This window comes from Trichomycterus rosablanca, chromosome 23, assembly GCF_030014385.1.
Source record: "Trichomycterus rosablanca isolate fTriRos1 chromosome 23, fTriRos1.hap1, whole genome shotgun sequence".
Classification (NCBI taxonomy): Eukaryota; Metazoa; Chordata; class Actinopteri; order Siluriformes; family Trichomycteridae; genus Trichomycterus; species Trichomycterus rosablanca.
The window spans coordinates 5,582,291-5,596,263 of NC_086010.1; the positions used below are offsets into that span (position 1 = coordinate 5,582,291).

Here is a 13,973-nt window from a genome sequence, read left to right on the forward strand (position 1 = left end):
AACAACAAATTAAAGTTAATAAATAATTTCTGTATATACTAGTAAAATCTCAATGCAACCTTTTAAGGCTTAAGTGACCTAGTAGGGCTTGTTAGACAGGACTAGAATTATTATTAGGAACTGTCAGTTAATGGGTTCATTGTCATCTGACAACCACTAAACATCTCCTAAACATCTCACCATTTAAAGACAAAGCTAATCAATGCCTATGAACAATGAAAGGCTATAAAACAAAGTGCTTTCAGCTTGTAATTACCTTTGCCTAAAACGTCATTCTGTCAAGCTCTAGAAGACCAAGTAAACTCCAAGATAGAACAAAACCTTTTTATAAAAAAGCACATGACCTGCAGGAAGGTTTCATTAAAACAGAAGTTGTGGTGGGACACCATTCTACTGTGGTGTCTTTCCAACACATGTACAGCATGATCAACATGAGATTCATCAGACGGAACTTTACAACCTCAAAGTCTGCAAAACAACATCTAGATTTAAAAAACAAGTAAAGTAAAAGTTAAAGTATTTGGAGAAAAATGAGAACGTATTGTTATGGAATTTATGGATCCATTATGCTTTGAGCATGTGTGACAGCCAGTGGCACAAAAAATATTGTGCATGTCACAGCAAAATGAATTTCTGCTTTTGTTAATGTGCTGCAAATGTTGTTTACCTCTTTTTCTTCCAAAAAATGTCATTTTTATGGGTGCCCAAACTTAGCATACAGCAATATTAAGAAAAAGTAATACAAACTTATAACTTATAAGTTCTTACAAATGTTTCTCATAATGCATTTCTGTACAGCACATACAGTGTATCACAAAAGTGAGTACACCCCTCACATTTCTGCAAATATTTTATTATATCTTTTCATGGGACAACACTATAGACATGAAACTTGAATATAACTTAGAGTAGTCAGTGTACAACTTGTATAGCAGTGTAGATTTACTGTCTTCTGAAAATAACTCAACACACATCCATTAATGTCTAAATGGCTGGCAACATAAGTGAGTACACCCCACAGTGAACATGTCCAAATTGTTCCCAAAGTGTCAATATTTTGTGTGACCACCATTATTATCCAGCACTGCCTTAACCCTCCTGGGCATGGAATTCACCAGAGCTGCACAGGTTGCTACTGGAATCCTCTTCCACTCCTCCATGATGACATCATGGAGCTGGTGGATGTTAGACACCTTGAACTCCTCCACCTTCCACTTGAGGATGCGCCACAGGTGCTCAATTGGGTTTAGTCCATCACCTTTACCTTCAGCTTCCTCAGCAAGGCAGTTGTCATCTTGGAGGTTGTGTTTGGGGTCGTTATCCTGTTGGAAAACTGCCATGAGGCCCAGTTTTCGAAGGGAGGGGATCATGCTCTGTTTCAGAATGTCACAGTACATGTTGGAATTCATGTTTCCCTCAATGAACTGCAGCTCCCCAGTGCCAGCAACACTCATGCAGCCCAAGACCATGATGCTACCACCACCATGCTTGACTGTAGGCAAGATACAGTTGTCTTGGTACTTCTCACCAGGGCGCCGCCACACATGCTGGACACCATCTGAGCCAAACAAGTTTATCTTGGTCTCGTCAGACCACAGGGCATTCCAGTAATCCATGTTCTTGGACTGCTTGTCTTCAGCAAACTGTTTGCTGGTTTTCTTGTGCGTCAGCTTCCTTCTGGGATGACGACCATGCAGACCGAGTCGATGCAGTGTGCAGCGTATGGTCTGAGCACTGACAGGCTGACCTCCCACGTCTTCAACCTCTGCAGCAATGCTGGCAGCACTCATGTGTCTATTTTTTAAAGCCAACCTCTGGATATGACGCCGAACACGTGGACTCAACTTCTTTGGTCGACCCTGGCGAAGCCTGTTCCGAGTGGAACCTGTCCTGGAAAACCGCTGTATGACCTTGGCCACCATGCTGTAGCTCAGTTTCAGGGTGTTAGCAATCTTCTTATAGCCCAGGCCATCTTTGTGGAGAGCAACAATTCTATTTCTCACATCCTCAGAGAGTTCTTTGCCATGAGGTGCCATGTTGAATATCCAGTGGCCAGTATGAGAGAATTGTACCCAAAACACCAAATTTAACAGCCCTGCTCCCCATTTACACCTGGGACCTTGACACATGACACCAGGGAGGGACAACGACACATTTGGGCACAATTTGGACATGTTCACTGTGGGGTGTACTCACTTATGTTGCCAGCTATTTAGACATTAATGGCTGTGTGTTGAGTTATTTTCAGAAGACAGTAAATCTACACTGCTATACAAGCTGTACACTGACTACTCTAAGTTATATCCAAGTTTCATGTCTATAGTGTTGTCCCATGAAAAGATATAATGAAATATTTGCAGAAATGTGAGGGGTGTACTCACTTTTGTGATACACTGTATGCATTTTATTTGGGCTCATGGTAAACCAGGCCCCCTTGTGTAATTGTGTACATCTGTTAGAACTCTAAAGAGCACGCATACATTAATTTCACTGAGGTGAAAAGGTTTCCAGTGTTGGCATCCTCAATTTATATCATGCTAGAAAAGCACTCATGACCCAGTGAGAATGCCAGGGCACAGAGCACTTGCATCTTCTGTGAAGCAGTCCAAATGACATGCTGACACAGTGGCAGTGGGATGCAGGTCAAAAAGAAATTAAAAAAGAAAAAAAAAATCCTGTTAGCACCTATTCCAAGATTTTAACTGATTAGAAATATACAGTGTATCACAAAAGTGAGTACACCCCTCACATTTCTGCAAATATTTTATTATATCTTTTCATGGGACAACACTATAGAACTAACACTTGGATATAACTTAGAGTAGTCAGTGTACAACTTGTATAGCAGTGTAGATTTACTGTCTTCTGAAAATAACTCAACACACGGCCATTAATGTCTAAATGGCTGGCAACATAAGTGAGTACACCCCACAGTGAACATGTCCAAATTGTGCCCAAAGTGTCAATATTTTGTGTGACCACCATTATTTTCCAGCACTGCCTTAACCCTCCTGGGCATGGAATTCACCAGAGCTGCACAGGTTGCTACTGGAATCCTCTTCCACTCCTCCATGATGACATCACGGAGCTGGTGGATGTTAGACACCTTGAACTCCTCCACCTTCCACTTGAGGATGCGCCACAGGTGCTCAATTGGGTTTAGTCCATCACCTTTACATTCAGTTTCCTCAGCAAGGCAGTTGTCATCTTGGAGGTTGTGTTTGGGGTCGTTATCCTGTTGGAAAACTGCCATCTAAGTTATATCCAAGTTTCATGTCTATAGTGTTGTTCCATGAAAAGATATAATGAAATATTTGCAGAAATGTGAGGGGTGTACTCACTTTTGTGATACACTGTATAGCATGATGGGGCCGGCAATCTTGTGTAACCAGACTACCTGTCCTGTCATCAATGTAACCAAAAATCCTAATAAATAAATGTGGCTGGCAATAAATGATGGGGTGACAATACACAAATACAATCAAGACAGCTAGACAACTAATCACAACAAATAAAAATAATAAAAGCTTTATACAGCTTCTATAAACCAGGTAGAGATTTAGCTCTAAATATGAACAATACCACATCATGCAGTCTACTTTGATTCCTTCTCACACATAAAGAAAAAGTCTAGACAGATGAGCCTGCCAGGTTGACTAAACACTGAGAACTGTAAATAAGAGTCTGACAGATCATGCTGTTCAAGAAGATTTTGCAGCCAGCGCCAGAAAACAAGTCTACATCACCTCTGATGGTGAAACACAGTAAATCTTCCAAGAAACTCTAAACACACACACACTGATTGTCTCTGTAAATGTACTTGGACGGTAGTGTTCTACGAAGATGCGTCTCCTTCTCCCATAATACACTGTGTTCTGCTCATGCAGATAGCAATAGGTAGGTTCTCATCTAGGCCACAATGTTCTTGTTTCAGAGGAAACAAAACCCCCACCATGGTGCTCAGAAGTGGAAGCGTGGTGAATGAGTCGATTTCAATGTTTAATATGCTGTCATGCTGAAAAAAATTGATTATATTAAGAGTTGGAAGGCTAATATAATCAGTAATCCACTGGGGTGATTCAGTCCCAAAAATATTCACTGCTAAATTCATAATATCGTTCATGGGGACCATTGTGAAGTTCAGTAAAATGATCAGGAAAAATTCACAACAAGCGTACAAGACCTTAGCCTGAATCAAATTAAAGCTGTATCATGTTCTTACAGTAATAAATAAATAAATAAATAAATAAATAGCTAGATAGTTCTCTTTTTCTGGTAATCTTGGTATCTGGAGTTAAATTTCTTACTTATTAACATTAGCTTTAAAATACATTAATAGTCTCTAGTGAAGCATCATGTAAACTTGCCTAGGTAGGGTAAATATATATTTAGGATGAGTATATATATATACACTTCCTGTAATTTTTAGCCAGATTACTAATTCACTATATGGCCAATTTTAATCTGCATTCACACAATCACCTCAGTGGAATACATCACAATTAAGTTTTGCTTTATAGCCCCCTTTTTTTTTTATTAAAGACCCAGCTAAAGTAAGTTGTAGCAAAATTGCTAACAGCAACACAATTATGAATTACTAGTCTAACATCTTAGTCCTAAACTTAGTAATGTCTATTTCATAAGTGGATATTCCAGAAATGTCTGTAGTTTTATGACGAGAGTAAATATAAAAAATAAAATAAATAAAATGTACTAGACTAAAATGCAATACAACAGATAGACTAGGAAATAGAAAATCTAAATACACAAACAAAATGTTACAAAAATAAAATACTGGATAAAAGTAGAGTAAAAAATAGGCTAAAATACAATAAAGCAAAAAATAATTAATTAAAGCAATAAAGAATAAATAAGTAAGCAAATTAACAAAATACATTAAAATAAAAGTAGAATAGATCAGTATAGAAAATACAGTAGAAAGATAAAGAGTATAAACTAATAGAACAAAATAAAATAAAGCATTGAAAACATTGAATTAAATATAATAAAAACAAATCCTATTTATGAAATAATAAATATAAAATATAATAGAGTTAAATTCAAAACAATAAAGCACAGTAAAATAAAAAAAAGAATAATGGAGGAGATAAAAATAAAATACAATAGAAGACAAAAAATGTAAATTTTAAAGTTAAGCAAAATTAAATTAAAATAAAATAAGTAAATGTATAATACAAAGTAAAGTTTTGTACTATAATAGATGTCCAACACAGTTGAGTAGAATGAAATAAAAAACAGCTGGAAGAGTGGAAGAGAACAGATTATCATAGATTAGAATAAAATAGCTTACAGAAAACTATGTGCATGGAAAACAAGTGTAAAAACACTGAAGTAGAACAGAATAAAGTTCAACAGAGTGATTAAAAGAATTAGAAGATTGTAGAACAGAACAGAGCACATTAAATGACCTTTTCCTTCAGTTTGTTTTCCCCGTAATAATCCTAAGACTGCAACTGCTCAGCAATTAGTCTAATTTCTGCAGGCTGTGATGCAGAACAACCGTTTCCATGGAAACCATGCCCCGGTCAACCTGTGTCATCCCGTGGGTTGACCATTTTAATCTGAACAATAATTTGTAGTGTGCCGTTTAAACATATGCAGAATGAATGAAAGTTCATTAATATCAATTTATAAAAGAATAAAGAGCTAAATAAAACATCAGTCATTTACACTACGTAGCCAAATACATTCAGGCATTTTAGCTACACTTCACGCTAACAGCTCTATAAGGTCAATGTAAGAAAACAAATTGTATTGTCCAACATCCTAGAAACAGTTTATGTGAATACAGCTGTTTTCCTACTACTAATGGTTTTATTTTTTGCTTCAATTACCTCTACAGACATTTGTGACCAGCAGAACGTTTTTGTTTCTTAGAAATGCTAAATCCGGTACAATGCCATATTACTGGCTACATTTGGTCTCGCTCACGTTTCTAATGGCTCACAGTTGTAGTCAAATTTTAAAGTGAATGTTATAGCAGTCTTTAAATTTAAATTATTTCTGCAAACTTTCTTTAAGCACATGGTGATCTAAAGCTCACCTGACTATTTATATTAGGATTTTAATGTCACATTTTGGTTACATTCATGACAGAAATGGTAGTTACGCGTTACACAACATTCATCAGTTCACAAGTTTAATATCGAACACAGTCATGGACAATTTTGTATCTCCAAATTCACCTCACTTGCACGTCTTTGGACTGTGGGAGGAAACCAAAACTCCCTGAGAAAACCCACGCAGACATGGGGAGAACATGCAAACCACACAGAAAGAACCTGGACGGCTCCACCTGGGAATCAAACCCATGACCTTCTTGCTGTGAGGCGACAGCGCTACCCACTGAGACACTGTGCCACCCAGTCTGCACTGGAAAGCTACCACACTTTAACATGTATGTTCAACACTAAGTTAGTCTATAGAATTTGTTTGTACTGGGGGAACATAGTATCTGTGCAACCTTTATTTTCTGTAACTATACAGTGCCATATACACTATATGGCCAAAAATATTTGGATACTTGACCATAAGCATTTTAGACATACCATTTTTAAAAACAATTAATATTAAAATAAAGTGACCTGGAACAATCAGCTGGAACAATAGATACTCTTGTAATCAGGCTTCTCACATGACTGAAGTATGTCTGTACGAATCTGTGCCCATTTGGTTAAAATTTTATTTGACTGGGCACTGATGTTGGTCACAAATGCCTTAATTGATGTTCTAGTTCATTCCAAAGCTGTTCAGTGGGGATGAGGTCTGGGCTCTGTGCAGGCCACCAGTGTTTCTTTAAAGCACACTTTTCTTCATGTCTTTATAGAGCTCATTTTGTGCACAAGGGCTGGAATAAGAAAGGGCCTTCCCTAAACTATTGCTGCAAAGTTGAAACACATGAATTCGATAATTCAAAGAGGTGTCCCAATACTTTTGTCCATATAGTGTATATAGTAAAATGCACATTTTCATTTATACAGCCTGCTGGTGTGCCTGAAGCCGTGACCTTTAGATGATGGTATAAAGTAGCTAAGTGCCTGAAGGCAACACTAATGAAATTCTGTTTTATCATCAGGCTCCAGACTGGATCAAATGCCAGCGGCTCTGTGTGCACGACTACAAATTCAAGCTTTTATTCTTATGGATCCTTATCTTATGTTACATATACATTGTATGGCCAAAAGTTTGTGGACACCGCTGCTTATTACTGAATGAGGGTGTTTGACACATCCACCACTAACACATCTGTTAGTGGTGGATGGATAAAGTTAGTTGTATAATAATACCCTTCTTCATTTTCTGATCCAGCATGACTCTGTACCTGGATAAACAATGAGGTCCAGGTTTTTGAGGAAAAAAAAAAAAACTCCAGTGGCCTGAATACTGAACATTAGTGGAATGACTAGGCCTTCATTTCCAATGTTGGTGACCTCAAAAATGACCTCATAATGCTGTTTCAACTAAATGGGTGCACACACCCACATACACACTCCAAAATCTTGCAGAGTGTTTCCAGAAAACCTGAAGTGGTGTTAAATGCAAACTATGGGAAAGGCAACTACATACCAATGTCCATGTTTTTTAATTAAATGTGTAAAAAGCTTGTAGTCATAATATTTACATTATACAAAACATGACAATACACGGACGGACAGATGGTTAGATGAATAGCCTAGATATGGAAATAAATAGACTAAATATGCAATATGATGCAGTGGGGCAGAGTTTGCACGAGTTAAGAATATTGAAAATAAATAAAAGAAGCACTTGTGCAATAAAGGAACAATCCAGTTACCTTAAACAGTTAAATATCCCATGATTTGCTGTAGTATTAATGACCATCAGCTCTAGATAAGAATAACTATGGCTTAATTCCTGTACTTTAAACCTCAGGGAACCTATAATAGGCTTTCTAATTAGGTTAACGTTGGTCTTGTGGGTCACAATATGCAATTTAAGATATAATTAATTGCAGACTCCAGTGTCTACACGTCCTTCACCATAATTCGTTCCTTTTAAGTCAACTGGAGGCTTCTTATTAAAGATGCACTGATTTTATATTTTCCAGATATTACTGATATCAAATCTCTGATAACCCCAAAATTAAACCCACACCAAAGCCCTTACTGTAATCAAGTTATGGACATAATGTGGAAGGTGTCCTTTATTTGTATGTACATAATATGTATCATGTCAGTCAGTATTATGTTCCATTGAATAACATTTTATATTATAAAGGACTTATCAGATGCTTTTATACAAAGCAACCAAAACTTATGAGGCTGAAAAGCCCTGCTCAACAGTTCAAAAATGGCAACCTGGCAATGGTGGGGCCTAAACCAGCAGCCTTCAGATTACTAATCCAGTACTCTAATAACTGAGTTAACCCTGTAGGGTTTTGGCAAGGAGTCAAGGTGGTCATTTTAAGAGGAATTAAAAATGTAACATAGTGTGTGGTTTGTGACTGAGTTCATGTTACCACTTTAAATACCACAAATAAAAATGCAGTATATACAAATGTTTGCATGTCTGTCAGGTGTAGGAATGAATATAAATAATGCATTATTTATTAGCAGTCAGCATGCCCGCCAATATTATAGGGACAGTTAGTTAATCTGCATATTTCCAAATATTCAAATATAAACGTTTACATGCAATTGCAATATTTTTGTAAAATGAAACTAAATGTATGTTGTATAGATTAAGATTATTGACCCCAAGGGGTTTAAAATTGCTTAGCTTTTATTCTTATGGATCCTTATCTCATGTTACATATACACTATATGGCCAAAAGTTTGTGGACACTACGCTTTATTAACAAGTGAAAATGTTTCACACATCCACCACTAACGGATGTATAAAGTTAGTTACATAATAATACCCTTCTTCATTTTCTGAATACTATGTATTTTGTATAGATTACGATTATAGACCTTAAAGGTTAAAAAATTGCTTAGTAAAAACAATGCTAACACTAACAAAACATTGCAGTACATAATGTGAAGACGCCATCAATTGCTTTGATTAGCCAAGTTCTTCTGATGGGACCAGTTCTACACTTTGCACACTATACACAGAGCTGGACTGCCTAAAAGCCTGCATGAAACAGACAGAGCACAAGGGAAAAACAAAACTATAACAAGCTTAATCTGATCTAAAAATAAGTCAAATTAATCAGTATGTTAATTTAAATATATAGTATAAGAAAACATTTATAAAAACAAAGATACAAATAAAAAGGCTGCACTGATAAGATGTTAAAAAATCATTTAAAACAATACTGTTGATTTCTGTTGAATTTGCATTTTAAAAAGTGAAATGTATTTAAATCAATACCAAAAGGAGGATCCACTACAGATTATGTCTTTATTATGTAGCTTGGCTACAGAGACAGAGTGTGTGTGCTTGACTGGCCTGCCTGCAGTTTAGATCTATCCCCAAGTAAAAATGCATGGAACATCATGAATAGAATCAGACAATAAGCACATACTGTTGAGTAGATGAAGTCTTGTATCGAGGAAGAATGAGAGATTATTCCACTCGCAAAACTGTAAAAGTGCTGATACTTACTTCCCAAACTACACCGCTAAATTAAAAAGTGTAATTAATAGGAAAGGTGATGAACTCGTGGTAAACATGCCTCTGTGCCAACTTTTTTGAGTGTGTCAGTCATAAATTTCTAAATTTGTTTAGTAAAAAAAATACAAAGTTGGTCAGTGCAAAGACTGGAAATGCACTGCAGTTTCTTTCTTAAGGTTCTTGATTTTTATTGAATTTTAGTTAGTCTCATAGTTTTTAGGATTAAAAGTTATTTAAATCATTAAAATAAGTTAAACATAATAACTAGCTTAAGTAGCTTAAAGAAGTCCAATGAAAACAGACAGCTATAAAACACACAGTATAACATACATCAGGTGCCGTGATGGTAGCGCTTTACCTGAGGTCGTTCTCTGACAGATGCCTCTGAGCAGCGTCCCGGTTAGACTCCGCCTCCTCTCTATCTACGCTATGTGTCTTTTCCATCCTGCCCCGCCCACTTTTCCCCACCCCTCCCTCCTCCTCCTCATGCAACACCTCCCCAGAAAGCCCCTCCCTGGATAGGCTCCGCCCCGGCATGGTTCTGCTAGAGGCATGAAGTAGCGAATTTCATGCAGAACAGAAAAAAGAAGCACAAAAAGCGCAGAATGAAAACGTGAACAAAAGAAGCAAAACATTCAAAATATGTTTAACGATGCAGCAACATAAAAAATACAGGCAAACCAAAAATTAGTTATAATTTGATGGTGTAGAAAGATCCACATTGTAATTTAACTTTTGCACATGGCCTCCTAATTTTTATTTATTTATTAATTTATTTTTTTGATTTTGATTGACTGATGCTTTTTGTGACCATATAAGTAGGGCTAGTTTGACTGCAAATAAAAAAAATAAATGGAACACTAGTCTCCACACCAGGTCAAAAACCCAAAGTTACTTTACTAATGTAAAAAAATAAATAAAAATTCAGGATGGCCAAATTATAAGTATGTATTATAAAAACGACCACCAAATCCCAAGTCTGTCATGAATTAAAAGCTGCATGAAAATGTGGGTGACACTGCCCACAGTCTATAGACATGGACATAAAGGACATGCTTAGCTATAATTTGTTGCTAAACACACAGACGCAGCAAAAGCTTCTTCTTTATTGTGTGATAACCTTGCAGCCCATGGTGATATAAAGCTTACATGATTGTGCTGTTTGTTTAGTGGTGCACCGTAATGAGTGTGTTGGATATACAGTGCACTATTTATTACACACAAGCATAATAATTGGTATATATAGTGCACTATAAAACATACAAAGCCATTAGTGAGTATATGAACTGAAAAATGATTGAAAAGCCATTTGCTACACGAGTGCTCGACTACAAAATCACTTGAATTGCGCTCATCACGCCCTTGGAGTCAAAGTAATAGTTTGCCAGTGATGGGTGTGGAATTATGGTCAAGTTCAGACGTTTGGCTCTACTCATGTCTACACAGAACCAAACCTGAACCTGAACGTCCAGGAAATGAGGTACTACAAGTGCATTTCCTGATCAATTAAAGGATCCCAGAACAGGGGTTTTCATTACAGACCACCCCGGAACTTCTCCTTAGATACAGCATAAAGTAAATATAAAGAAATTAACCAATCCCTGGCAAACAGCACTTTACTTTACTTTTGCCCTCGTTCTCACCTGATCTTGCGGTTTCCCCGCGGCCGTTCGGACTGGACGGACATGTAGCTCGCGCTGCTGAAGCGAGAGGCACTGCTGCTTCTCGACACAGCGGACACGTCGCTCACGTCACTGTCGGACGATTTGGCGGAGAGACTGTCCATCCCGGGCTTGCCATCCCTGCCCAGATGCTACACAGAAACAACAAAGACTAGGGTTAGACCATGTTTTCCTAATATTATTTGAATGACTTTATCCATACATCAGTGTTCATTTATTTGAATTGTATTATTTGTTAGGATTTTAACATTATGTTTTACACACTTTTGTTACATTTATGACAGGACAGGTAGTTACTGGTACTGGTACAAGTTGTTAAACACAGTCATGGACAATTTTGTATCTCCAATTCACTTCACTTGCACGTCTTTGGACTGTGGGAGGAAACCGGAGCTCCTGGAGGAAATCCACGCAGACACGGGGGGAAACGTGCAAACTCCACACAGAAAAGACCCGTGCTCTGAGGCGACAGTGCTACCCACCAAGTCACTGTACCGTCCCATTTCATGGCCTTACAGGTAGTTAGTTACGGGTTACACATGAACACCACCACAGTTTATCACATTTTGTATCTACAATTCACCTAACTTACATGTCTTTGGACTGTGGAAGGCAACCAGATACAGGGAAAACATGCAAACAACACAGAAAGGACCCAGACCGCTCCACCTGAGAATTAAACCAGAGACCTTCTCGCTAAGAGGTGACAGTGCTACCTATCGAGCCACTACGCCACACTTTTATTAAAAAGTGTATCCATTCCTCCACCCATCATTCATCCCACCAGCCAGCCATCCGTGCATTCAATCATTTATTTCTCTATTTGTACTTAGGTCCATCTATCCATCAATTTATGCATCCACATATTCAGCTATCAGTCAGACGATCCAGTCATCAGTCCATTTATTCATCCCACTATCCATCAATTTGTCTATAAACCCACATATCCTCTAATAATTCATTAAGCATTAATTGATAAGGTTGAAAACAGCATCCATTCATCCATCATTATTGTTTTTGTGTCACGTTCGGTCTGATAAATGTAACACAATAATCAATAATTAAACTAATATTCTGTAAATAAACTTATAATTCACCCAGTCCATCAATTTTTCAGTCATCTACCAATTCACCCATTCAACCACACATCCCTCCCTCCCTATATAATATGCATAAAATAGATCTGTTAGAAAGTTTTATATTTGCAGACACCTGCCACTTTAAGCGATTTCATTTGACTAGCAGCTTCAGTCTCTTCTCCCGGTCTTATTTGCCATCTGTCTACATCTGCCCCATAATTGCCCCCATGTTGTCATATTTCTCCTTTTATTCTTTAATGATGTTTGTTTTTGTATCTCACATGCTTTTCTGTCTGGTGGAAATGTGTTCTACACTGGTCATGGTGATTAAATGGCAACTTAATCTGTATGTATACATTGATGAGAAACAAGCATTTAGTACTTTTAATATATTTGGAGTAAGCGTCCACTTCAAATTTGTGCAAATACGGTTGTTTAACTTATAAGCAGTAATAAAGATATGCTAATATGGGATGAAAAGTATTTAGACTATTTAAAATATTACTGCATCATATGTCATGCATGTGGTGCTTTAACTACACATGGACTACAAAATTCTGATAAGCGCATACTCCTGGACATGTGTACTTACTCTGGTTTAGTTATGTAACAAGTGCTGAGGTGAAGTGTTCCAAGGCCATGACCTTGTACCACTTCCTAAGTATAAGTACACAAAGTAATTGCTCTTTTCTTCTGAGAGAACACAGTTCAAACTTATGAGACTGCAGGTCATGTTCATGGTGGCCCTGAGTCACCACTCCATCAGTTTTAAAAGAGAAGCACTTCTAGCTCTAGACGCCCCGTCTCCTCTGAGACTGTAAACATAGTGTTCTTCAAGGCTCACCATTTTTCTTAGCCAACATTCTGCTATGCCTCTTAGGAACCAGGACTGTGGAGCAGTTCAATGTTTCTCATACTGAATATGATCAGTGCACAGATTTAGTGACTCGCTTGGTAAAAATGGATAAAGAAGTAATAAATATGTCTGGGTAATAAGCTCAGTATAAAATAAATCTACTGTTATAATTACTGAAATCCCTGCAGACTTGGTACATTGTGCAACCTTCATGGCCAGCATAATATGCTTGAAGATATTAGAACAATGTCACAGCAAGAATGGCTTGGGTTGATTCCCCTTTCTGCGTGGAGTTTGCATCTTCTCTGTGTCTGGATGGGTTTCCTTTCACAAGTTCACCTACATGATATAAATGCCAAAAGATTATTGCTATAAGATTTAAAAACACTGCTTTGAGCAATTATGGCTGATTAATGAAAATAACAAGTGTTACCAGAAGGATGTGGGTCAGGACAGCAGACTTAATAGTGTACATTTTATCCAGCACAACAGTGAGCAAACATTTATGATTCATTCTCCAGGAAAGCACACACTGTATGTATAAATGCTTTTGGATGCTTAGTAAAACTACTGGACAATCTGTCCTGGTTTCAAAGTAGAGAAATGTGATTTAAATGATTGAGCTGTCAGGTTTGTGAAGCATTCCAGCAGGCTTGTGATGAACTACATGTGCAGCGTTTCAGATCACTGTGAGCTTAAACAGAACACTCAGCAAAGCTTGTAACGTGCGGTCAGTCGAAATAGGTTGTAAAGTTC

At 37.4% G+C, this 13,973-nt stretch overlaps 1 protein-coding gene across 8 annotated transcripts in view; it reads right to left on the reverse strand.

The window, feature by feature from the left end:
• The window catches only part of rims2a (regulating synaptic membrane exocytosis 2a), a 148,325-nt gene that overhangs the window by 27,566 nt on the left and 106,786 nt on the right, over positions 1 to 13,973 (reverse strand). For 7 of the 8 annotated variants that reach the window (XM_062985768.1, XM_062985764.1, XM_062985762.1 and 4 more), the window contains 2 exons: positions 11,244 to 11,413; positions 9,959 to 10,144 (listed from right to left, as the gene is read on the reverse strand). In XM_062985768.1, the coding sequence (XP_062841838.1) occupies positions 9,959 to 10,144; positions 11,244 to 11,413 (356 nt within the window). The remainder of the gene's footprint in view (positions 1 to 9,958; positions 10,145 to 11,243; positions 11,414 to 13,973) is intronic. The other variant, XM_062985763.1, reaches the window with a different exon arrangement.